This window comes from Peromyscus maniculatus, chromosome 5 (genome assembly GCF_049852395.1).
Source record: "Peromyscus maniculatus bairdii isolate BWxNUB_F1_BW_parent chromosome 5, HU_Pman_BW_mat_3.1, whole genome shotgun sequence".
Classification (NCBI taxonomy): Eukaryota; Metazoa; Chordata; class Mammalia; order Rodentia; family Cricetidae; genus Peromyscus; species Peromyscus maniculatus.
Genome location: NC_134856.1, coordinates 693,207 through 718,573, shown reverse-complemented (window position 1 = coordinate 718,573; position 25,367 = coordinate 693,207). Strand labels below are relative to the sequence as shown.

General features: G+C 50.9%; 2 protein-coding genes across 4 annotated transcripts; both read right to left on the bottom strand.

The window, feature by feature from the left end:
• Nucleotides 1-7,222: 7,222 nt before the first annotated feature.
• Nucleotides 7,223-17,307, bottom strand: Cdh16 (cadherin 16). Of its 3 annotated transcripts, none has more exons than XM_076571601.1 (18): nucleotides 17,159-17,307; nucleotides 16,519-16,576; nucleotides 16,171-16,257; nucleotides 15,266-15,421; nucleotides 14,752-14,890; nucleotides 14,273-14,431; nucleotides 12,906-13,102; nucleotides 12,234-12,356; nucleotides 11,905-12,055; nucleotides 11,463-11,690; nucleotides 11,305-11,381; nucleotides 11,042-11,230; nucleotides 10,718-10,959; nucleotides 10,049-10,182; nucleotides 9,215-9,457; nucleotides 8,967-9,074; nucleotides 8,500-8,616; nucleotides 7,223-7,571 (listed from the first exon to the last, which is right to left on the bottom strand). In XM_076571601.1, exons 2-18 carry the CDS (start codon nucleotides 16,561-16,563, stop codon nucleotides 7,474-7,476), a joined length of 2,493 nt encoding a protein of 830 aa, XP_076427716.1. In that variant the 5' UTR covers nucleotides 16,564-16,576; nucleotides 17,159-17,307; the 3' UTR covers nucleotides 7,223-7,473. The 3 variants fall into 3 exon arrangements, with proteins under 3 accessions (XP_076427716.1, XP_076427715.1, XP_015852717.1); XM_076571600.1 differs by having other exon boundaries at nucleotides 17,155-17,292; XM_015997231.3 differs by lacking the exon at nucleotides 17,159-17,307 and having other exon boundaries at nucleotides 16,519-16,599.
• A 4,428-nt stretch (nucleotides 17,308-21,735) lies between these two features.
• Nucleotides 21,736-24,998, bottom strand: Rrad (RRAD, Ras related glycolysis inhibitor and calcium channel regulator). The gene is made up of 5 exons (XM_006978502.4): nucleotides 24,792-24,998; nucleotides 24,190-24,628; nucleotides 23,466-23,539; nucleotides 23,161-23,365; nucleotides 21,736-22,385 (listed from the first exon to the last, which is right to left on the bottom strand). Exons 2-5 carry the CDS (start codon nucleotides 24,554-24,556, stop codon nucleotides 22,108-22,110), a joined length of 924 nt encoding a protein of 307 aa, XP_006978564.1. The 5' UTR covers nucleotides 24,557-24,628; nucleotides 24,792-24,998; the 3' UTR covers nucleotides 21,736-22,107.
• Nucleotides 24,999-25,367: the final 369 nt, after the last annotated feature.

The window sequence follows — 25,367 nt, the reverse complement described above, 5'->3', positions numbered from 1 at the left end:
GCAGCACCAATCTGATCCTGAGAGAATGTTGGACTTCAATGACACTCCTTATGGAAGTTCGTCTTCTTCTTGGCATAAAATGGCTTGCTGGGTAAAGAACTGCCCTTGCCTCGACTGCTGACAATATGCATGGTGTCCTTTCTGAACGAGCAGCACATAAGAAAAAGAGACTACTGCTGGGCAGTGGTGGCGCATGCCTTTAATCCCAGCACTTGGGAGGCAGAGCCAGGTGGATCTCTGTGAGTTCGAGGCCAGCCTGGGCTACCAAGTGAGTCCCAGGAAAGGTGCAAAGCTACACAGAGAAACCCTGTCTCGAAAAACCAAAAAAAAAAAAAAAAAAAAAAAAAAAAAAGAAAAAAAAAAAAAGAAAAAGAGACTACTGAAACTTGTCAAGACAGGGTAAGATGGTCTTTCAAAATTCCTGCTTCTGAAAATGGTCTGTCAGATATTCTAGGCCTGTAGCCAAAAGTGGATGCTCCAATGGTGCTGAGAAACTCTGAGGGACTGTCCAGGCTGTCAGCTGTCTGAGAGACACAGAGAGCATTCCCTTCTCTCTCTTGTGGACTTGGATGGTGTGGAATGACTCAGGGCAGAACAGCGTGGGACAGTACCTCTCAGCCTTCCAGGACCCTATAATGATTCACCTATTCTGCTTAGTGAGTTTTCTTTCCTAATAAATTCTTTTTACCCTTCAAGCAGACTCGCATGGATTTCTTGTTATACACCACTAATTCAGCCATTCTAAAAGCAGGGGTCAGGGTTCCAGAGTTTGAGAAGGAAGTTGAAACCTTAAGATGCCGTATGGCTTGGTCAAGGCCACATAACTGTTAGGGTTCGAACCCCCACCTACTGATTGCACGTAGTGCCACTCTCCCATTCCTATTTAGAAGTCCCCAAAGGGCAGTGTGCCCACAAGCTGAGGATGCCACTTCTAGCTCAGTGCCTCCTGCCTAAGGCCTAACCTGGCCCAGTGCCTGCCACTCTCAGAATAACCCTGGTGGTTCTGGGCATGGATCGCAGCCCATCACCTGGGACCTATTTTTGTCCTTCGGGTAAGGAGGAAGTCTCACCTTGTGCAGTAACCACTTGGGACAAAGATGGATCACGTGGCCTCAGCTCCAAGTCATCTTGCTGCCCTACTGGGAAATGACCCCGACTGGAAGGGGAAGGCCTGGATTAGCCACACTCCCTTTCTTTCCCTGCCCTAGCCTCTTCCCAGAATCCTTACAGCCCATCATCACAACACGCTATACCTCCATGTCCACGCACACCATGGCCAGAGATCCCAGGGCATTATTTGTCCTTGATGTCCAAAGTCTTATGCACTTGAACAACTAGAAATCCTTTCTTCTGTGTAGTGCCCTTTTCTTTAATTTAGTTAGAGGGTTCTGCAATCCAGACACAGAGGCCATTTGGAGATTTAGTATCTAGAACTCAACTTCCAGAATTTAGGGTGTTGGAATGCTTTAGGGACAGTGACTGATGGCATTTGAGGAGGTGACAGAGATTGTGAGAATACTCACATGAACTCTGAAAGGTCAAGTGAGTCCTAACCAAGAAGTTATGGACCCCAAAACTATTTATATAGAAGGGGCAGTCCATAGACACAAGGGGGCACCCCAATGGGACTCCTTACTGCTAAAATCGATGCACATGTGTCTACAGAGGAGGAGGAACTATGCCCTGCGTCCATGAAGGAAAGATGCTCAGACAAAAAGACCAGAAGAAAGCTGGGCACGGTGGTAAATGACTGAAATCACATTGCTGGGAGGTTGAGGTGGGCCAGTTAAAAGTTCAAAACTCCTCCGGGCGGTGGTGGTGGCGGCGGCGGCGGCGGCGGCGGCGGCGGCGGCGCACACCTTTAATCCCAGCACTCGGGAGGCAGAGCCAGGCGGATCTCTGTGAGTTCAAGGCCAGCCTGGACTACCAAGTGAGTTCCAGGAAAGGCGCAAAGCTACACAGAGAAACCCTCTCTTGAAAAAACAAACAAACAAACAAACAAACAAACAAACAAAAAGTTCAAAACCCCAGAGAAAGCAAGCCTATCCTATCTCAAAAACAAACACAAACAAAAGACTGGAAGAGAACTTGATTCTTAGAAAGTTACCGTAACAACAGAGACTAGAATGTCTGCAGCTATCCTGACAACAATAGTAGTAGCTGCTCCCCCTACCCGCCCCCACCTCCTTTAAGGCCCGCGTTGAGTCAAGGCTCTCTTTATATATCTCAGTGAGACCCACAGGTGTTCTCTGGGTGGAGAATGGGTGGTGGCCCCTGGGATGAGCTTCATAAATGTGATTGGGTTTTGCAGTATCGGCAGCTCTCTGCCCCCAAACACCTTGCTGCAGTGCAGGGCATCAACGGGAGGGCTGGCCCCTTGGGGATACCGTCAGGGAGCCAGCCAGCCCAACTGAGTGAGCCTCGGTCCACTTGGCCCTACTCCTCTAGGCGTTGGGGCTGGAAATAGCAGCTGTTCAAGTGCTGACAATCAAAGGGCAGCTAAAAAAAGACCCCTCAGTCTGGGCACTGTCGCACTCGGCTTGCAGGGCCTATTTTTGGGGAGAGGGTGCCGACGTGCCAATGGAAAATCCATGGGTGGGAGTCTCCAAAGGTGGGGGGCCCATATGACTCCCTCTCTCCATTCCAGCTCCCCCCAACACATGTGCACATATGCATGTACACACACACACACACACACACACAAAACCTGTAATCACATACATAAACCCATAAAAGTTGCATGTTTAGCCTTCCTTTCCAATTGCTTGGTCTTGTCATCCATATAGTAACCCGGAAAAGGGATGAGGAAGCTGAAATTCAAAGAGATATATCTCTGTTGGCAGAGTGTTTGTCTACCATACAGGCAGTCCTGGGCTCTATCTCCAGCACTGAATACATTGGGCATGGTAGCACATACCTGTAATCCCACACACACTCAGGAGATAGAGGCAGGAAAAGGTTAGAAATTCAAGGTCATTATTCTCTGCTACATTGAGAATTTAAGGCCAGCCTGAAATAAATGAGACCCTGTCTCAACAAATAAACAATGCTTGTCCCCACCCCAAACTCCAGTGACATTCCCAAGGAAGGTCTCACAGCTAGGAATCAGGTTGGGCCATGGCACCCAGGCCAGTGCTGTTTTCTAGAAGCAACCTCCTCACTGAGCTAGCAAACCTACTGCCCTCTGAAGAGGCAAAAGCTCTGTGATGGAGGCGAGCTCTGTGTTGAATGAGTATGGGCTGAAGACCCACAGAAAGAAGTCCCAATGGAAAGCCCAGGTCAGTTCTGAGAGGACCTTGCTTTGCTGTAGGAGAGGCAGCTCCTGCAGAGAGCCCAACCCCCACCCATCCTGTGACCACCTGCTCCCCCTCTGCCTGGGCCTCCAGAGACCAGCTGCCCCTGCCAAGTTTCCAGGGAACGTGTCAGATAAGGGGCCTGTGCTCATGACTCTCTCCCACTGGTCCCTATCTCTGTCCCTCCTGCCATCACCAAGTGAATAAGAATAGCACAGCCTGGGGAGGGGCACACACAGGGCCATCCCAGCTTAGAGAAGTCTTCAGTCCCCTCGCCATCAGTGCCAACCCCGCTCCCCTCCCCCCAGCTGCCTGTTACCCTGTGCCCGAAGTCTACCGCACATGGTAAAGTGCCAGTTTCAGCCTCAGCTCCTGCAGCTCTAGAGGAGGATCAGGAGGAAGCCACAGTGCTTGGGTTCTTCAGCCTCCACAGTGGCGCTGTGTGATCTAGAGCTGGATGCTGTCTCTCTCAGGGCAAAGTGGCACAGCATTCTATAAAGTCTGAGTGACAGCTAGCTGGATCCTCTCCCTAGGCTGGGGTCCCTGATTAAAAAAGCTCTGCCTGGATTCTGAATGCCCTTGAGAACTCTGACTCTAGCCAGTGGGGATTCAGATGAGTAGAATCCCTGTGTCCCATGTGAAGCTGTTCCTAGGGTATGGTCATAGGGTAAAGATGAACGCCACGTTATTACCTCTGCATGAGTCTCCTTTTGGCACTCCTGCAAGGATATAAGGACCACATCACTCTGAGAGAAGAGTCTGTGGTCGTGGAACCCGTGGTCAGTGTAGCTGTGACATGGAAAGGGGGCAGATCCAGGAAGCCTTGTTCCCACATTTCTGAGTCACTGTGACACCTGATTGTAATTAATGCATCTCTTATTAGTGGCCTCTGTAACTCTCTCAGCCTGACTCACCACACAGACCGGCAACTTGGTCCGACTCCACCTACATCTCTGCCCTAGTTTCTTACTGCCTTCATTACCTCATTTCCATGGCCCTTCCCCTTGACCCTCCAGCCTGCCTTCTGTCCTTCTAAGTTACCCACTAACTCACGGGGCCCCAGGAGGCAGTCAGGGATGCTAAGGAAAGAGAAGGGGTATGGGCTTCTTGCATGCTTACACACATCCTCAAACTACAGAGACCACACCACACTTACACACTCACAGGCTCACACATGCATGTGCTTGATAGAGTGGCAGGGTCACCAAAGGGTTCCAAGCTCAGTCTCCCAACACTAGCCCTGCAGGTGGGTCTCCACCACTCCTGTATTCTTGGGGTCCTGCCATTCCTCTGAGGTCTCCACGGTACAAACTAATAACATCTTCCAGTAGTAGCAGGATGGTTTCGAAGTGAGACCATGGGAAAAACCTTCTTCCCTGAGACCCAGGCAAGAGCCCTGGAGTAGGTATAGATATGTGTGGGTCTCTGGGGTCCCAAGATTGTTTCATTCTTTGGGGGTGAGGTCTGGACTGACCTTGGGGCCTCTAGCTTCAAGAGCTCTATCGCTGAGGCTGGAAAAAGTTTAAAAATATCCCCATGTTTACATTCTTTTCAAGCCCGCCTCCTGGGCCTCAGTGCTGGGTCCCTTTGATCTGGCCCTATGCCTCAGAAAAGGGCCTGGGAGATCAGGGAGCATAGCCCCCTGCTGTGCAGACCCATCACCTCCCCAGCCCAGTCAGTGTCTCGTGACACCCCTCACATCACAAAACCAGAGAGAGCCCACACCAGCAGCACTAGTGGGTGCTGAATCTGGGCTCTTTTCCACATTTCTCCAAAGTTTGGGCCTCAAATGCCTCTAAGGAATGTGAATGTGGGGCTGCAGGCATTTGTAATGTCCTGGGGAAAGCCACAATTACTACTACAGTGTGCCTGGCTATGTGCTAAATGTGTTTTGCAATTATATGATCTAGTTCTCCCTGAAGCCTCATTTTATAAACCAGTAAATGAGAGGTGAGGTGATCTTCTGAAATACACAACAAGAATGGAACAGGCATGGTGGCATCTTCTACTCATACTGGAGCACTGATCACATACCTCCCCTCATACACACCTTGTCTTACTATGGTATAGTAGTGGTGTATGATCTCACCAACACGAATCCTTTCAGGTACTCACCAACTCTCTCACTATGTGTTTTTCTCCTTCTGTGAGTCAGGTATGCTGTGATCCTATGTGGTCCTCACCTTCTTCTCTAGAATAGAGCTACGCATAACAGCAAAGTTTTTGTGTCTGCAGATGCTCAGGGAGTTTGAATCTTTTGACACTAGTGGTCAACCCCAACCCGATCCTGGAAATTCAAGGAAGAAGCTGTCCAATTGGGACAGATGCCTCCATTTGCTCTGGGTTCCCATCATTCATCCTTTTCTTTGTTGGGTTCCCATCTGCCTACTTACCAACTCATCATCCATCTAGCTATTAGTCCATCCAAATACTCATTCACCTCTCCATCCACCTATACACTCACCCACCCAGCTGCTCATATCCATCCATAACAAGGAGCCAGTGAGCACAAAGATTCCAGCTTGGCTGCTGCATGAATCCTCCCCTTTCCAGTCTGCCTGCCCAGTTTTACCAGAAGGAGTTGATTGGGTGATTTCTAAGGTACTACTGGGGGATCTTGAGGGAGCAGAGACGAGCTGAAGAATGGCTAAACTTCTACAGAGGTCACATAGACCTCAGCCACAAAGGTGTGTCTTGTCCTCTGGTTCCAGACTACCAGATATGTTTCTTTGACCTCTCTGACCTTCGAGATCATCTACCTGAATACGGGGCCAATAGTCCAGCCCTAGCAGGCTTATGGAGAGATAAGATGAGATGTTACCTCCAAAAGGGTCTTTTCCATGCTGAAGACTTCTGAGCAGGTGTAAATTAGGCAGAGAATGGAGTTGGGATAGTAGAGTGGGGAAGGGCTGCATGGGCTGGGGTGGTCAGTGGAATATCCAGTGTAGGTGTGTGAGGTGTTGGTTCCTGAGTCCAGGGTGACTGAGAATGGCCTCAGAGTCCATCTGCAGGCTCCCCCGTCCCAGGCCAGCTAGGATTCCTGCTCTGTCTTTCTTGCCTGGGCTTAGCTCCATCCCATAGCAACTGCCAGCAGCAGAGAGATTATCTCCTAAAAATAGGGCTGGGCCCCACTGATGTTGTTTTCTCTCTTCCCCATGATTTATCACCATCAACTATTGGTGCCTAGGACAGCAAGTCTCTCCCTAGTTCCCAGGGACCATCAGGAAGGGGGCATGTGGAATCAACCTATGTGGGGTCAGTCTAGGGACACGGGTCACAGATTAGTCCTGAGGCGTTGGTCAGAGCTCTGGGGACATCTCTTAATCCTGGGCAAGAGGCAGGGGTTCACCTGGGGCTGGGGTAGTCCTGGAGTAAACCATTGAAGCCTCCTGCCTCGTCCCAACAGTGTCCAAGTGAGTGACTCCTCTCTGCCTACTTTCTGCAAGTGTGCCCATGTTCTCCTGTGGGTGAGACCCAGAGTGGTGTGGATCCTGCACTAGGACAGAAGGAACCATTCCCAGCTTTAGCTTTTCCTATCCCTGCCTCAAGGGGCCCTCAATACTCTTCTGCCTATCCCGAGTGTAGGTGGCTCATGCACGGGGACCCGAGTGTGCTCACACATGAATGGAGAACACAGATTCACAAGACTGTGTGCCCCCACAGCACAGAGGTGTCCTAAACACACAGGAATGACTCCTGGAAAGACATTCCTTCACCTTACCCTAGGGTTTTCTACTGGTAGGCTCTTGGAGACTCAACTTGCATTGACCCCAAGTTCTCACCAGTAGCTCAGATGATGTCCTTCTTCACAAGTATCCTACCAAGCCTCCAGACCTACTTTGTACAGCAGGAGAGGGGGCAGGCACGAAGGGGCAGGTGTGCTCATTCACACGTGCACACACAGATGTGTGATCACAGTACAGTCATCCTTTACAGGGTCCAGCCTGGCTCTCTGAGCCTTTATTATTGGTCAAAGAGCTGCCATTTGGAGTGTTCCCATGACCACCCTGTAAAGTCAGTGCTCAGGCTTTGGGGACATGCCTGGTGACAGTACCTCCACTCTGGAAAGACGAAGGACTTTTACTGTCTTGGTCTCCAGTGTATCTTTGGCACTGGGTCCTTTCTCAGCGAGTTCAGATGGAGCTGGGACTAACCTCCCAGCTAGGGCTGCTTGGATCACTCACACTGCCGCCTTCAGGGGCACACTGTCTGCTGGCTGGTCCAGATCCTTCTTCCTTGCCAGGGCCAGGTGGGTGAAGACGAGAATGAGAATGAAGCCTGAGGGGCCAGAGAAGAATGGGTAAGCCCTTAGCAAGGACGAGAAGGTACCTCACTAAACAAACTCCTTGTCACTGGCATTGATTCTCTACAACATTTTCTAGACAGTGTCCCCATGCTGGGTATGAATCCTAGTGTCTAATGGAATCTGAATGGGTGGTCTGCTCTACTCTTATATCACCAAGATCAAAGCATGTCCCAGTCTCCTATGCCCCCATCTCAGGAGGCTGAGGCAGGAAGATAATATGTTCAAGGCCTGACTAGACTACAGCGAGTTCCAGGCCAGCTGGCGGTAACTTAGACATTCTTTCAAAATAAGTTTTTTTTCTTTTAAAGGACTGATCAAAGTGGTAAAGATTCAATTGTCCTCTACCCCCCAATTCTCCTCTCTCTCACACACATTTTTTTCTAAAGTCAAATTGGATAGAGTTCATGGGAGAGCCAGTGAGCTGTTCACATGTACCTCCAAGAGAAAGACACCTCATAGAGCCAACGAAGGAAACCACCAAAGAACCAATTTATTAGAATAAAGAAGTAAAGGGGATGGAGAGGGAGACTTGAAAGAATTAAGCTGGACTTCTCTGCCACAGGCTGTGTAATCTTGGATAAGTTCCCTAACCTTTCTGAGCCACAGTGACCTCATCAACAAAGTTGGGAGACAGCAGGATCAAACTCCCAGGCTGTGGGAAGGATTCCATCACACGCTTGCAATAGGACCCCACTCATAGGCAATGAATGAAAATGTGGTAGTAAATGCTGTTGCCTGGGGTGCCCGGATGACTGATACCTAGGACAGTGCATAATGACTAGGAGAGTTAGGGGATTCCTTTTCCAGATCTGTGGACATTATGGGGACAAGGGACATTATAGAGGTCGTGGCTCCAACCATTCATCACCCTCACCCATGCAAGAGCTCAGCCTCCATTACCTATCGCTGCCAGGGTGCCCAAGAGGACACCCACTGCTGACAGCTTTGTAGGCATTCCCTCCATGCGGCCCACCTTGCGCATGCATTGGCCCTCCACGTTGCAGCGACACACGATCACTGCAGTGGGAAATGAAGATGAGAGTGTTAGAGGGGACTTCCAGCTGATCAGAACCTCCAGTCTGGAAAGCTGACTGATATATGTTTTTGTGCACACCTATGTACGTTTGTGTGTGTGTGTGTGTGTGTGTGTGTGTGTGTGTGTGTGTGTGTGTGTGTGAAGGTGCATACTCCTCTGTGTATATGGCAGGACACACACATATGTTGGCTCAGATATGCAAGTGTGTATAGGCACGTGCTGTCTATATGAGCATGCATGATGTATACCCAAGCTCTTTCACTTGTACCCTCATGGCTCCTCCAGGAATTAAAGATGCCAGTCTTGGGCTGCACCCAAGTCCCAGCCTCACCTTGGACCTGGAGTTGCCACATCTGGGCATCATGGCGGACAACCACAGGTACCATGTATTCACCTGGCTCTACCCAGTGCAAGGCCAAGGTAAGGTAGGCGTGGGAATCTGTTGGGTTGCAGAAAATGGTTAGGGTCAGTAGCCTAGACAGGCTCCATCAGAGCTGCTCCCTTACACCCAACCCTACCCCATCTCACTTCCAAGTGAGCCTACCCTCCACAGCCTCGTTCCCTTCCACTGCTACATACCATTGAAAGGCCGGAGGCGCCAATCCCGCTGCACGGTGGGGTTGGGACCAAGAGCAAAGCTGTAGGGACCACGCTCATTGGCCAGGTCAGGGTCCTCACTGGCCCCATTGACAACCACACCATAGTCCTGGCGGGGTGTACAGAGGTGTCTGCTGGGCCCAGGGGCTATAGGCAATGCTGGGACAGGAGAGGCCTTCAGGAAATGGACCACAACGGTAGCAGAAGTGCTCAGTCCTGGCTCATCTGCATTGTTGGGGGTGAGGGTAAGCCCTAGAGAACCTGGGCTGGTCTCCATACACCCCACACAGCCCATCAGTCTTATTCTGCTGCTCCCATACTTCTGCATCCCAACCCCTTCTTCCCACCCGGTCATTTCCCATATCAGCCTCTTCCTCATCATGTCCTTCATCCTTTCACTATTCGAACAACTGTCAGACTCACCAGAATATTTCTCAATGCCAAATCTGTCTCAGTATTGATGCTACCACCCAGACATATCTTGACCCTGGGAGAGTACATCTCTTCTGACTTCCGTGGAACTCCTGAAGTACCCTTCCTGACATGCCCTCCCAGGGCCAGCTGTTTATCCTATTAAAGTGCCATTGACAGTTTCTCACACCTGTCCCATCTTCTAGCATTCCTGCTTCAGACAAGGCTCCTGGTCCTCTTTTCATTTCCTTAATCTAGCACTCACTGTCTTGTCTGTCCCTGGAGTTGATACTCTGAGAAGCTCAAGGGAAATTCTGAATGGCAGGCTTGAAGGGTGAGTTTCATATAAAGTTTCCAAGTGGAGCTATAATCCCTTGAGAAGACTCCACTGCTGCTTGATCATACCTGTGTCTTGGGCCTCTACAAGCACCGTGTAGGTGTCCCCAGGCTTGGCACCCCGCAGGGACTGGGCTGTGTGTACCTCCCCAGAGACCTCCTTGATGCAGAGCCAGCCCTCTGAGTCATTGACCAAGGAGAACCTGGGGCCCAAAGAAGAAGCTATGTTTGGGGAGGCCCTGGAACAATATACAGGTTCCTGCCCAGAAACTCCCAGGATGGTGTGGCCTACTGAAATCCTGTATCCTTTCTGTGATTCAGGGGCAAAAACAGTATGGTGAGCCCAGCTGGCCAGTTTCAGAATTTGTTGGTGATGGGGAGTTTGAACTGTAGCTAGGGGAAGGATTATCAGAACCTGGGAAACAGGGTGGAGTCTGATTCAACTTCATTTGTTCCAGAGCATCCTGCCAATAAGTCTGGAAGGCTCAGACCCAGGCACAGCTTCAATCTGGTGGTGCTTCCTTAAGGAGGAATAATTAGAGATGCCATGGGGGTCTAAACACTTCCTCAGTGCCTGCCTACTTCATCCAACCCTGACCCTCCAGGAGTCAGAACCTTGGCATTAACCATAGTTTGAGGAATAGTCTAGGCCACACACACAATGAGTTTCTCTGGGGTGTTGAAGTCATCCTTGGGGAGCAGGGGAAGTCTAGGTAAGAGGCAGGGCTTTTAGCTCACCTGAGGGTTCTGCTCATGGGCTCTGAGAGCTGGATGGTCAGCAGGAGGGAGCCAGCTGGGGTGCTGACTGGAATGCTGGTCTCATAGCTCTCCTGGTCCAACTTGAGGGGTGGTATCACCCTTTCCACCAATATAGTCACCGTGGCTGTGGCTCCAGGGCCTGGGTCTGGGCCCACCAGTTCCTCCACGTTCCGCACTACCACTATCACCTTGTGATGAGGAGCTGCCTCATAGCTGAGGTTCTGGAACCAGTGAGTTCTAGGTCACCGTTAGGGTCAGGGCATGGCACATTTGTGACCCTTCCCCACCTGTCCACATCCTAACCTTTCGGAGTCTAAGCTGGACATGATCAGAGTCTGGCTCCCAGGCCAGGTCAAAAATCCCTTTCGGGTCTCCTTCTTCAATGGCAAAGTCCATAAGGCGGAAGGCAGGCTCAAGGTCAGCATCAGTGGCTGTAAGTGTGGCCACCAGAGCCCCTGGCTTCACATCCTCAGGAAGACTTATAGGTCCAATCTGGAGAGATGCAGATGTTCGGTAAACACCACCAGTGCCCTCCCAATGATCTCTATAGCTCTGTGTCAGCTTACCTGGGAAGTGATGAACTCAGGGGCATGGTTGTTGATGTCTGTGATCGTGACTGCCACCTCACATGTGCTGCTGAGGCCTGATGCAGGGGGGGGGATTGTTGGTGAGGTCCCAGTAGGAACAGAGGGGAAGGGGCCCAGGTCACTAGCAGGGTACTTACCACCCTCTGATCCTGCTAAGTCAACAGCCAGCACCTGAAGCAGGAAGTCCTGGCCGGCGTGGAGTGGGGCAGTTCCCAGGGTTATGCTGCCTGAGGTAGAATCCAACTCGAAGGCTTTTTCTTGAGCCCCCTCCTCAGGCTCAGGGCTCAACAACTGATACACAATGTGGGAATTAGGTGATCCAGGGGCATCCATATCCTCTGCTGACAGTGTGATCACTTCAGTTCCTGGAAGACAACACCCCCACCCACTTCCTGAGCTTGTGTGTGTGTGTGTGTGTGTGTGTGTGTGTGTACGTGTGTGTACGTGTGTGTACGGGTGCGCTCACACATAGGTGGCTTAGAACTCTGAAGCTAGACTCACTCCAAAGAAGCAAGATGGGATGGTCTCTAGGAACTCTACCCTTCCTTTCCCTCCCACCTGACAAGGCCCATAACCCACCTGGGGGGCTGAGCTCAGGGATGCTGACTGTTGGGTCATGTGGGGAGCAGACAGGTGCATTGTCATTCTCATCCATCACTGCCACCTGCAACTCCAGGGGTTCTGCATAGTCCTCACCACGGGAATTCTGAGCTCGTACTTGGAGCAGGTACTGTAGTGGGCAGTGGGGAACTTCAGATCAGGGCCATGGGTGGCTCCAGACTGGAGTGGATTGAAGTTCCTTTGGGTGGCTAGCTCCAGCTCTTCAGGGCTGTCTTCATTGCCTCAGCATCTGTGGGGGATGTGACAAAGCACCCTCCAGCCTGCCCTGTGTTTCCCTCTCTCCTCACCTCAGCCTGGGCCTCTCGGTCCAGCTCCGTGGTTACATGGATCCTCCCCTCCGCATCCACATTGAAGGGTCCTGGAGGCTGGCTCTCCAGGTGATAATGTACATCCCCTCCATTCCAGTGCACCTGTGAGGAGGATATAACGTGAAAGCATTTCAGGCTGAGAGGCAGGAAGGCTCTGTGCCAGCCCTTATCCCCCAACTGATTCCCAAGCAAGGAGCCTGGCCCTAAGAGCATGTGGCTAGCTACTTGTGACAACCTTACCCTGCTTCAAGCCTGGACCTTTTCCAAAGTGCCTAAATGACCAGGTTATTCTATTTTCTGCTTTCTCAGTCTGGGCCTGACCCCAAGGCATTCCTAGAAAAGGCCGAAGACATTCCTCGCTTGGGTGACAATCCCCACGGCAGTGAAAGTTGGCAGCCGTTTTTTCCCTGAGGAAGCCTTAGGCAAGTTGGGGATGTCAGAACACAAACCCGCACCTACTAGAGGATAGCACACGATGGACTGTATGCTTGGCCCCCAGGCCTGACTACTCGATTTATAGTGGGAAGTATATATTTCAGGAAGAAATGGGAGTCAAGTTGAGTCCTGGGCACTCCTCCCAAGTGTCCATGTGACTCAGGCCCAGCTGCTCTTGCCATGCGGTTACTTCAGCCACTGATATCCACTTCTCACCTGGGCAATGCTGTGTGGGTATGCAACTCTGAGATTCTCTGCCAGGTGAACAGGCTCCAGGGGTACCCAGGTGCTCTGTACTATGGAGATCTCCACGGTGGCAATGGCCTGGTGGCCTGAGGCCTGGTCGCCCATGTCCTTGACCTGTACCAACAGCTGGTAAGGCTCTTCAAGGGCATGGTCTAGGCTGGTGCTTCCTAGAAGGGACAGGAGGTGAGCTGAGCATGGACACAGGAAGCAAGGCCCAAAGCATCTTCAGCCAGTACCAAACAGAAAGCCAAGCACATCAGAGGTGTTCAAAAGACTCCCGTGGGGCTGGAGAGATGGTTCAGTGGTTAAGAGTACTGGCTGCTCTTCCAGAGGACCCAGGCTAGATCCCAGCACCACAAGGCAGCTAACAACTGTCTGTAACTACAGTTCCAGGGGACCTGATGCCCTCTTCTGTAGGCACCAAGCATGCATGTGGTGCATAGACATACATTCAGGCAAAACACACACACACACACACACACACACACACACACACGCACGCACACGTGCACGCACACAATTTTTAAAAAAAGACTCAAAAATATAAAAAAAAAGAAAGAAAAATGCTAAGGGATGAAATAGTTTTTTTTTAATATTTACTTTATTATTTATTTATGTGTATGTGTGTATCTGCATGAGTGCAAGTACCAGCAAGGGCCGGAAGAGGGCATCCAGTTCCCAGGAACTGGAGTTACAGACAGTTGTGAAATGGCACATAGGTGCTGAGAATTGAACTTAGGGCTTCTGCAAGAGCAGCCAGTGCTCTGAATCGCAGGGTCACCTCTCCGATTACCATCATGAGCATCCCACTAGTACTTGACAGATTGCAACTTCACTTCCATAGTGAGAGGCTGGTGGACTGGCGAGGTAGCTAGACAACCAGGATGGGGAGGAGGGCAGACAGGAGAGGAAGAGGGAACGATGGCTGACTAGGTGGGAATTTGGGTATGAAAACAGGAGAGTGTGGATGAGCAAGTGTTGGACAAATGGGCTGCACGGGTCATTTGGGAGCTAGATGAGTGAAAAGGTGGCTGGCTGGATTAAGTTATGAGTCACTTATTCATCTATCCCTAATTTGCACCTCTGATCTAACTTGCAGAAGTAGATCTATCTTGATATAATTCCTGAGGTATCTTAACTATAGTTCCTTCACCCATTCTTATCTGTTCTCCATCTATCCCATGTCTAAACTCACACAACCTAGCCTTGGCCTCTGCCTAGAATGCCCTTTTCTTTTACCTCAGCTCCAACCCATCCATCGCTTACAGCTCAGAGGCCCCTTCTCCAGAATTCCATGACACACCCCCCCCCCCATATCAAACCCAGTTCATGCTTACCCTTGGGACTAAGGGCCAGAGCTCCTAGTCGAGGGTCCAGCTGGAACATATCTGGCAAAGGCTGAGCTGGGGACTGGCTCAGAATGTGGAATCGAAGGTCTGAATTAGCTGTGCCTGGTGCATCCCCATCAGAAGCCTCAAGGAAGAGGAAGGGGATCCCTGGGGTGGGGATACACTGTAAGGGGTGGTAGGCACAGGAGTCTCCTGTACCTCCCCTGTCTCTTATCAGAGCTTCCTTCTATGTTCGTCATTGTATCAGGGTTCTGGAGGTGAGCCTGTTGTTCATCCCATTTCCCAAATGAGCAAATTGAGACCCAAAGCAGATGGAACTGTTAATGGGGTTGGAAGAGTACAGAATAAGACACACTTGGGGAACAGCTTGGGCCCTGCTGATTTGTCAACGGCAACTCTCTTTACTGTCTGATGTCTTATCGGTGTCTACCTGAGTTCACCACACATTGGATGCCCTTGTCACTCACCAGGCCTGGTGCCCTGGCTCAGCCGAGCTCTGTAGATGGCCTGGGAGAATTGGGGTACCTGGTCATTCTCATCTTTCACGTGCACAGTCACAAGCTGTGGACCCCATAAGACATGCCCATCTTCAGACTCCAAGGTGACCTGGCAAGAAGAGGTAGTTAGGACCGGGCAGTGGTGGCACACACCTTTAATCCTTGAGAGGCAGAGCCAGGTGGATCTCTGTGAGTTCGAGGCCAGCCTGGGCTGCAGAGTGAGTTCCAGGACAGCCAGGAAACCTGGTCTTGAAAAACCAAAACCAAAAAAAAAGGAGAAGAAGGAGGAGGAGGAGGAGGAGGAGGAGGAGGAGGAGGAGGAGGAGGAGGAGGAGGAGGAGGAGAAGAAGAAGAAGAAGAAGAAGAAGAAGAAGAAGAAGAAGAAGAAGAAGAAGAAGAAGAAGAAGAAGAAGAAGAAGAAGAAGAAGAAGTTAGTCCCTGGCCCTGTCTTGCCTGTTTGCCCCTGTACCTCACTCTATCATACCTGTAGGTGGTACTCTGCTTTTTCCTCCCGGTCCAGGGCCCTTGTTGCCATCAGAAAGCCAGAATCTGGATCCACAGCAAAGGAGTCTTGAGCTGCTGTGCTTGAGTCTCCTGATAGCACAATCTGGCCTTCATTCCTCCCAGAGGGTAGTGGTAGCTGGTGGGATAAAACAGAGTCAAAAAACCTAGGGGTATGGCCTAGACTCTCAACGGTTCTTGACCTGTGGGTATCTACCCCCTTAGCGGTCACATATCAGATATCCTGCATGTCAGATATTTACATCTGATTCAGAACAGTAACAAAATTACAGTTTTGAAGCAGTGAGAAAATAATTTTATGGTTAGGGCTCACCACAACATCAGGAACTGTGTTAAAGGGTCTCAGCATTCGGAAGGTTGAGAACCACTAGGCTAAAGGATAACTAACACCTTTACCTACGGGCCCCATTTTAAATATGGGGAAACTGAGTCTCAGAAGGAGCTGGCACCTGCCTGGAATCTCAAATCCAGTAAGTAAAGCTTCAAAGGGAGAGCTTTTCCTCTAGTGCCTGATACTCCCCCATGCTCCCTGATACCCTCTGTCTGAAGCTAGACCTCTTCACCAATGTTTCTTTTCCTTTTTAGACAAGGTTTCATGATATGTGCTAGGCTGGTGGCAAACTGTTCATCCTCCTTTCACAGCCTCTCCTGTGATTACAGGCACATGCCACCACACTCAGTACCAACCTTTTTATTCTTTAACTCAAACTCCGCTCTCCTCTGGGACTAAAATCTTGTTAGCTACTTACACTAATCCATGCATTATGTAGAAAGTTGGAGAACCAAAGCAGGAAAGAGAACAGACCCTGGAGATAGGAGAAGCATGATATTGGAGGAAACGGGAAACCACCCTGTGCTCAGGCTCACCTTGCTTATGTAAAAAGGGAAATTTCCACCGTAGTTTTCAGGGACTTCCACGTGCAGCTCTGCAGGCTGGGCCTCGGTGGTGAAAGCCTATGGGAAATTCTCACCTTGTTCCACGGGCACTGGCAGGAAGAGGGAATTGCTGCCCCTCCCCCCCCCCCAGCCTGCCAGCTCTTACTCCATCCACCCTTTGTAGGCTTCCTGCTTCCACAGCAGGCCCATAGCTCTGACTCCGAACTCCCGACTCCCACACTACTCTTGTGGCTAGTGTGATGAGTCTGGGTGGGACTGGGGACAAGGGCGCTAACCCCCAAGGTTTAGATCTGAAGGGAGAGGCAGGGCCCCTCTCACCTGAATAACAGAGAGGCAAAGCAACCACAGCCAGGCAGAGATCATGGTCAAGGTGAGCCTGAGGGACATGGAAGTGAGAATCTAGAAGGTCAGGAAGAAGAGTTCTATCCTGCACACATGGCCAGAGGGATCTCATTATAGACTAGTCTCCTCTTCTTTCTGCAGTGGCCTGTGGTTCTCTCTTGTAAATGTTCAGCTCCTTCTTGCTATACTCCCCCCACCCCCCTCAGCTCCCAAAGTGGTAATTATTTAGCAGCCGGCTGAATCACAGAAATTAGAAGCTAGACAGACAACTGTCACTTCCAGCAGCTCCATGTTTCAGGCAAAGCCTGAATGGCAGGGCCTGGCCAAGGTCATGGAGGACTTGATCACAAGAGGATTCATTCTGGAACAGAGGACTTCTAGCTCAGGCCTTGGAGATTATCCCTTCTCCCACTACCACTCTCCAGATCCAGACTGCCCCTAGGGCCAGACCTCTGTCCTCATTTTACATTTGGCAGGTCTCGGCATGTAGCTAAGAATGTACAACATTATCCACTGCCCTCCGCAAGATGGATCCCTGAGAATTCTTACAGAGAGGCAGTGCCCCTACTCCCATGCTCAGCCCTGCCCACCTAAGAGCTCCCAGCCCCTCACCTACTGATGCCCAAGTCTCTCCTTGGTCCAGCTGCCAGGAGAGAGGGATCCTTCTTCAGGGAGCTCTGGCACGTTGGGCTAAGTGGGGCAGGGCAAAGTGGACACTTAAGCAGGTAGGCAATCCGTCCACACTTGCTCAGGAGTGGAAAATACCACTGAGCCACCGCAGAAGGCCTGGCCCGGCCTAGTCCCCTCCCTCCCAAGTTACTTATTGACTTTGGAAAGCTAGGGCTGCTCAGCATCCGTGACTGCCAGCCCTAGGAGGTGGGAGGTGGGCAGATCTTGGTCTATCACTCCCACCTTGACACAGCCCAATGAGCACTTCTTGGCCCTCTGGGCTTGGACACAACTTCTTTTTTCTTTCTTTCTTTCTTTCTTTCTTTCTTTCTTTCTTTCTTTCTTTCTTTCTTTCTTTCTTTCTTTCTTTCTTTCTTTCTTTCTTTCTTTCCTTCCTTCCTTCCTTCCTTCCTTCCTTCCTTCCTTCCTTCCTTCCTTCCTTCCTTCCTTCCTTTCTTTCTTTCTTTCTTTCTTTCTTTCTTTCTTTCTTTCTTTCTTTCTTTCTTTCTTTTTGTGGCTTCAGACCTGGCCCCACTTCTCTGTGCAGTGGCATCTGTAGCTAGATTTCTGCAGATACTGTTCCTTGTGCCTGGGATGCTCTTCCCACCCTTCATCAGGGTACTAAGTACCTACTCATGTTTTAGTAAAAAGCACAGATAACCCCTTCTCCAGGAAAGCCTCAACCTTCCGAATGCTGAGACCCTTAAATACAGTTTCCCATGTTGTGGTGACCCTTCACCATAAAATTATTTTTGTTGCTACTTCATAACTGTAATTTTCTACTGTTATGAATCATAATATAAATATCTAATGTGCAGGATAATATCTGATATGAAACCCCTGTGAAAGGGTCATTTGACCCACAAAGGAATAGTGACCCAGGTTGAGAACCACTTGTCCTTTTTTTTTTAAGTATTTATTATTTATTTATTTATTATGTATACAGTGTTCTGTATGAACGCCAGAAAAGGGCAGCCAGATCACATTACAGTGGTTATGAGCCACCATGTGGTTGCTGGGAATTGAACTCAGGACCTCTGGAAGAGCAGCCAGGGTTCTTAACCCCTGAGCCATCTCTCCAGCCCAAGAGAACCACTGTCTTATGCGAATAGGCTGGGTTAGGAGCACCTCTGGTAGTTCTGCCATTCCACACCATGAACTGCCTTTACTGATGCACAGAAGACACCAGCTTGACTCCCATTTATTAGGCTGGGAGTCCCTCTGGGAGGGACATTTGACCTTGTCCTGACCCCAAGTACTTTTAAGTGGCTTGTGGCACTTAGGAACTGAGAGTGTAACCCAAAGAGCAGATGACCCCAAGTAGGTGTTAAGAGCTCTAGCTCATACATCAGTGAGACCAGTGGATTGGAACAGAAGCCCGTGAGGTACCCTGGAGATCCCCAAGGCTCGCATTGACTCCTGAACCCCGACAAGGGTGAGGCACTGAACTGTCTCATGCTTCTAAGCAGAAAGAGAAGACTGAGCTAGCTTAGGTGTCTTTGAGGGGTTCCAGGGATGACCAGGGCCTCCTCACCTCTCCCACAAGGCCCACCAAGGAGACCCAGCAGAAGTTTTGTTTTCTGGGAGTCTCGTTGAGGGGAAGGAGATCCTGGTCTCTCACCTTTTGCTGTCCTTCAGTGTTTTGTGGTCTCCCCTGAGGAGTTCTCATGGTGCTTTTCAGGATGGAGGCTGGGCCAGGACAAGCTGAGTATCTACTTTGGGGTCACTGAGGCACCCAGTTTGGATTAGTGCTATGTGTGGGGTTGTTGAGGGGGGTCTCATGCATATTGAGTGCTTACTAATCAGCACCTAGAACTCTGAGCATATATCTCTGTTATTTTACCCACTCCGTTGTGAAAAAGGAATTGTCTTCTTGTCATACACCGGGGTACAGAGAGGCCAAGCAGTTTGCCCAGGGCCTGGGTTGCTCTTCAGGTTTGGGGACCTCCACCTACCCTGATAAGAGCAAGCTTTCCACATGCCTCACTCTGTGTGTGTGTGTGTGTGTGTGTGTGTGTGTGTGTGTGTGTGTCTGTCTGTCTGTCTGTGTGTGTGTCTGTCTGTCTGTGTCTCTGTCTCTGTGTGTGTATGTAAAAGCAACAGAAGCTTTGAGCAGTTAACACTGCCTGGCTGAGGATGTGGAGGAGTCTCAGAGGTTCCCCTTCACACACACACACACACACACACACTGAGGAGTTGCCTTCAAACCTCTTTTTGATATTGAGTGAGCTACAGCCAGGGTTCTAAGCAGTCCTCAAGGGCTCCCAAGAGTTTGTGGAATAAAGAAACCTGTGGGCCCTTGTCCCAGGCTGCCTCCAGTCTTTGGAAATGAACAGGTCTCTATGGCAGTTCCCCACCCAGCCACTTCCTACCCATCACCAGTGGCAATGCTAGTTCTTGAAAATATGTGCAGGAGTCCTCCTTATCCATGGGGCACTCCAAGACCCCCAATGGATGCCTGGACTGTGGATAATACCAAACTTTCTATATACTGTATTTCTTCCAATACTTGCCTTTTCACTTTCTGAAGCATTTCATAGTCTCTCTTTGACATATATAAATGGCCAGTGCCACTACTCTATAAATGTTATCTGGTGACTAGCACTGTGATACTAGAAAAGTTGTTCTGATAACTGAGATGGCTTCTAGGTGTAGCACATACAGCATGGATACTCCTGACAAAGGCTGAGTCACATCCTGAGTGAGACAGACCTAGATGGCTTAAGATTTAATCACATCACTCAGATCATTATCTAATTTAAAATTTATGAATTGTTGATTCCTGGTACTTTCCTTTATATATTTTTAGTCTGTAGCCAATCAAGGGTCACTGAAACCACACACACACACACACACACACACACACACACACACACACACACACAGAAACTAGGTAAGTGTAGACTCCTACAGGTGAAGTCCTATGCTGTCACCGTGACAGAAGGATGAAGGAGAGGCTGAGGGGATGGTTTAGTTAGTAAAGCATGAGGGGCTGAGTTCAGATTCCCAGCGTCCATACAAAAAGCCAGGAGAAGCTCTTACCATCTCAGCACTGGGAAAGCGGAGACAGGGGAATCCATGGGGCTTGCTGGCTAGCCAACCTATCCAACTGCTAAGCTACAGGTTCAGTGAGAGACCCTGTTTAAAAAGAATAAGAAATGACTGGTGTTGCCGGAGGGCTTCTCTCCAGGTTCCCCAAGCCCCGCAGTCCCACAATCCACATATAAAATAATCACTCAGACGCTTATATCACTTATAAACTGTATGGCCGTGGCAGGCTTCTTGCTAACTGTTCTTTTATCTTAAATTAACCCATTTTTATAAATCTATACCTTGCCACGTGGCTGGTGGCTTCCCAGCGTCTTCACATGCTGCTTCTCCTGGCGGTGGCTGCAGTGTCTCTCCTCCTTCTTCCTGTTTCCCCAATTCTCCTCTCTCTTTGTCCCGCCTATACTTCCTGCCTGGTCACTGGCCATCAGAGTTTTATTTATATAGAGTGATATCCACAGCAGACTGGGGAAGACATCTGATATCTGCCTTTAGCCTCTGAATGCACACTAGCCTGTGCACATGCATACACAGCCACACATAGAGAGACACATGGGGGGGGGAAGGAGGCAGAGAGAAAGAATCTTGAAGGATTGGTGATCCCAGATATGCAGGAGGCCAAGACACCAGGATTGTAACTTCTAGGCCAGCCTGGGCAATTTAGAGAGACCCTGTCTCAAAATGAATCCGCTGAGGATGTAGCTAAGTGGGAAAGAACTTGCCTATAACATATGAGGCTCCAGGTTCTGTTAAAAATAACATAGGGAGAGCCATATGCTCCACTTCTAGGAGGGCCTGGACGGGTGGATCGACAGTGATGGCACACAGGGACGCATCCCTACACAGATGTGAAATCTGCATTGCAGACAGGGAGAGCTCCAGGGAGCTGGCCGAGTGGAAGACAAACTGGTCAATGTGTTATTAGCAAAGGCACTCATCGAGTAAAGAACGCTGAGCCCCTGTAGGATAACTTCAGCCAGGAAGCGCAGAAGCCATCAGTGCCTGAGTGTGCCTCCAAAACGTACTCTTAAAACACCAGCCACCTTACCGCCGTCTCTGAAGTCTTTCCCTCCATGTAAACCTACTTTTGCTGGTTTCCACCCCTTGGGAGGGCCAGGGCAGAGCCTGAGCCCGTGATCTTGTCAGGCTATGAGAGCCAAAGAAAAGTGTGCTTCCTGGGGCAGCCTCAGTTTCCCTTTATGGATGGAGAGGCAATAGAATCTTCAGTGAGCTAGACAACGCCAGGCTCCAGTGCGGAAGGCTGGAAGGGGTTTTGTCTCCTGCTTCTTGAACGTTCCTCCTAACCAGCATAGGCTTTCCACCTGTTCACTCCACTATGCTGGCTATATCCAGGCCCAACATTAGGACCATCAAGACCACACACTAGGTCATGTGGACAGGGAGCCCCATCTCTCAATTACAGCATCTCTTTCTGCTCTTGAAACCACTACGAAAGAAACATACTCAACAGCCCTGGCTTGTCAGGAAATAAGTCTTTATTACAAAAATCTGCATGTAAACAAACAGCAACCATACTGAACAGCCTCACTCCAGGGCACATATACCCACACAGAGAAAGGCGGAGTCCTGTCCACGAGCTGGGTTCAGGCTGCCTGGTATGCACGTGGGCCTGCACATGCATCTCCATAGGCCCAGGCCTCGCTGGCCTCTTGGAGTTGCCTCCCTGGTCAGCACTGCCTGTCTGTCCATGACCATGAGACAGGGTGTGCACAGCTGACAGTTCTGGGAATCACAGAGCATGGGCCAGCCGTGGGGCATCTAGAGCGGTTGGCTGGGCCAGCCCCTCCACCCATCCACTGGCCCACTAAGCGAGGGGCCCAGGAGGCCTTAGAGAACAGAGAGGTCATGGCAGGACTTGGACTTGGCACGGAAGGCCATCTTGCGGCTGTTGCGAGCTACGATGCGGCCTAGAAAGCGTTTGGCCTTCTTGCCAAGGCTCTCCCGTCGCCGAGTGCCAGCTTGCCGCCGGGCATTATCCTCTTTGCTGTCCCTGCGAAGGCGTATCTGGCGCACGACACCCTCAAACAGGGCCTGGACGTTATGATGCAGTGCTGCTGATGTCTCGATGAATTTGCAGTCGAAGACCACTGCGCAGGCCCGACCCTCTATATGGTGGGGACAGACATGTGCCAGTAAACAAGGAGCAGAGGATGCTATCTCAAACCCTGGCCATATCTGGCAGCTACAGCACAAGAGTCCTCTAGTAACAGAAGAAGAAGCCTTAGATCCTTTTTAGAGACACAGAGATTCTCAGCTCCTGTACTGAGAGCCCCAAACATTGCTGGGCCACTTGGTAGGCAGAATGTGCCTCCAAAGTTTATGGTGGTCCACAAAAAGGAATTCATTTATTTAAAACCCAGTGTTTAGAACATATTCTGTAATAGTGGATTAAGGCAAATGAAAACGATCTTATGATTTGCTGTTATAAGGAATGGCCCGATGGCCTGGGGTGGGGGCAAGGTCACCAAGTTTGAAGTACTTGGTACTGTAGGCCACAAAGGAGGATGCTGAAGCCTGATGAGGAAGCACCAGGCTTACTCCAAGAATGGTGGGGCCTGGACTCGGGTACTGGCCTCCTGATTCTCTACATGTTCTTCCATTTCTTCAGTCTCACTCTGTCAGGCATGGAGCTGAGGAGTAATTGAGGAAGGAGCTTGTGTGCCTCAGTTCCCCTAGCAGATGTGGCTCTTCCTTCCCCTTTGTTTTAGGCCTTTTGGAGCCCGATGGACCAGAAGCATCTCTCTCACCCTCCAACACCAAGTTTTCTTCCTGAACATTTTTAGCCATTGATGATCCCCAGGGACTCAAGCTGAGCCAAGACTAACTGGCCCACAGCCCAGTTAGGATCTCCCTCCCTTTCCTGACCCAGTGCCTGCTTACCATCCACAGAGACCTCACGGGAGCGCACCAGGTCACTTTTGTTGCCCACGAGGATGATGGGCACATTGTCTGTTTGCCGTGCTCGCCGCAGCTGGACCCGAAGTTCAGAGGCTTTCTCAAAGCTCCCCTTGTCTGTTATTGAGTACACAATGACATATGCATCTCCCATGGCCATGCAGTGGCCAGGCAGCCAGCAGCCTCCATCCTGGAGGGGACACAAATATACACACAGCCCTGTAATTCCCGGCAAGACCCTTCTCCAGCTTGCTTCCCCCTCTTTCCCTGTGACCCAGCCTGCAGCCTACCTGTTCCCAAATGTCATAGACCATGAGTGATGCCTCTTCTCCATCCACAGTGATAGAACGATCATATGTGTGCCCTAGGAAGGGAGCCAATAGCCAAGTTATCAGTTGGCTGTCAAAAGTTCCCAGTGTCCAGTTCCTCTTCTGACCACACCTCCCACTTCTTTTCAGAGTCTCCTGATAACTCTCTGCCACTAGCAGACGGTTGCTATAATCAAACAAAATGACATCCCTGGGAGCTAGGGGCTAGAGGGCATGGAATGCTTGACCTCCATCTCTATGTTCCCAAAGTAGTAAAGTACTGGGTGTCCGGGGCTCCCTGCCCTCCTGCTGCCCAGGTCTAGGGTGGATGTGATCACAGTGGCTGGAGTTAGCATAGTGGCTGTCACCCACTGGAAACCTTGGCCACGTAACTTTCCTCTCCTAGAAACTTATGATTTTGTTCCTGCCAGCCCTGGTAGGCAGGAATTTCCTGCCCCAAGCCACAGAGAAGTCATACCCAGCACTCAACTCTTCTATTCTGGGCACTTCTTCCCTATCACTCTGGCACATGGGTAGGGGAGAGGTTAGGGGTAATAAATAGAGATCTGTGGTGGCTATTCAGTCCATCTTTGACCCAGAAGTAACACAATTCTGAAAGCGCCTTGAAATTTCATAGTGTTTGCCACTTTTAGTCCAGGTCCCTTGCCTCCCAACTATCTTTTCCTAAACAGCTCAATTCTCTCACCTGCGGCTTCTGCTTCAGGCCCGTCCTCTATACCACCAAAGATGCGCGCCAGGGCGCTCTTGCCCACACCAGGCGCCCCAAGCAGCAGCACCTTGTAAACGCCCTCCTCTGATCCACTGCCTCCCGAACTGAGAGAGTCGGAGGAGCCTTCGGGCCAGTCCAGCCTCTGCCCCTGTGTCCGAGTTCCCGCTGCAGTCGCAGCTAGGGAGCCCGGGGCTAGTGCCGCCTGAAGGTCTCGCTCGTCCACCGGCATGCTCCTGCGGTGCAGTGGGGGTGCGGGGCCCCAGGGGGTGCTGCCTCGACGGCGGTCACGCTCCCTGCCGGTGCCGCGGCTCCCTCCCGCTCCGCTGCCGCCATTAAGGGTCATCGTGTGGGACGCCGTCTAGGGAATCAGGAATCGGCTGGAATGGCAGCTCTATCGCGGGAGCAGGCCAGTACCCTGGAGTCAAGAAAGATGCTCAGGACGAAGGACTTGCTAGAACCTATTGCCAGCCCCCAAGGTCTTCATGCCTTCACCAGTAACCCAGCTAGACCTACGTCCCCATCCATCCCCAGCCCAGATGATGTGTGTGGTCCACCTCCCGCTTCGCCAGGACACTCACCAACTCTCACGGACTCTGTCAGGATCTGATTGGCGCTCCAGCACAGTCCACTGGGGGATCAGATAGAATCCACTCGCAGACCCCTGTTCAGAAAGACTCGGACCCTTGTCGCTGTCAAAACTGCAGCCTTTTTTTCCTCTGCTACTTTAGCCCCTCAGCAGGCGCTGAGTCGCAGCTCTAGGGCCGCCTATTTAAACCTCCACCAGCCTGGCTCCCGCCCTCACTCCTACCCACGCTCCCGCCCCCGCCCCCGCCCCCGCTCCCGCCCCCGCTCCTGAGTCCACGTCTCAGGTCCATGCTGCTGCTGCGAGGCTGACGCATCCACCCATCCATCCGCCCCCGGGAATCCCCCACCTCCCTTCTAGGACCTCAAACTCGCCAGGGCGGGGCAGGTAGCTGGGAAGAGGCGGGGGTGAGGGCGTGTGGATGGGTACGGGGGTGGGGTGGGGATAGGAGTGTGTGTTGAGGCGGGTGCATGGGGCGGGGGGGGGGGGATGCATGATGGAGAGGCTGTCAGTAATGGGTAACTGGACCTGTGAAGTACAACTCCCTCTGGAGAAAAATTAGACTTTCCAT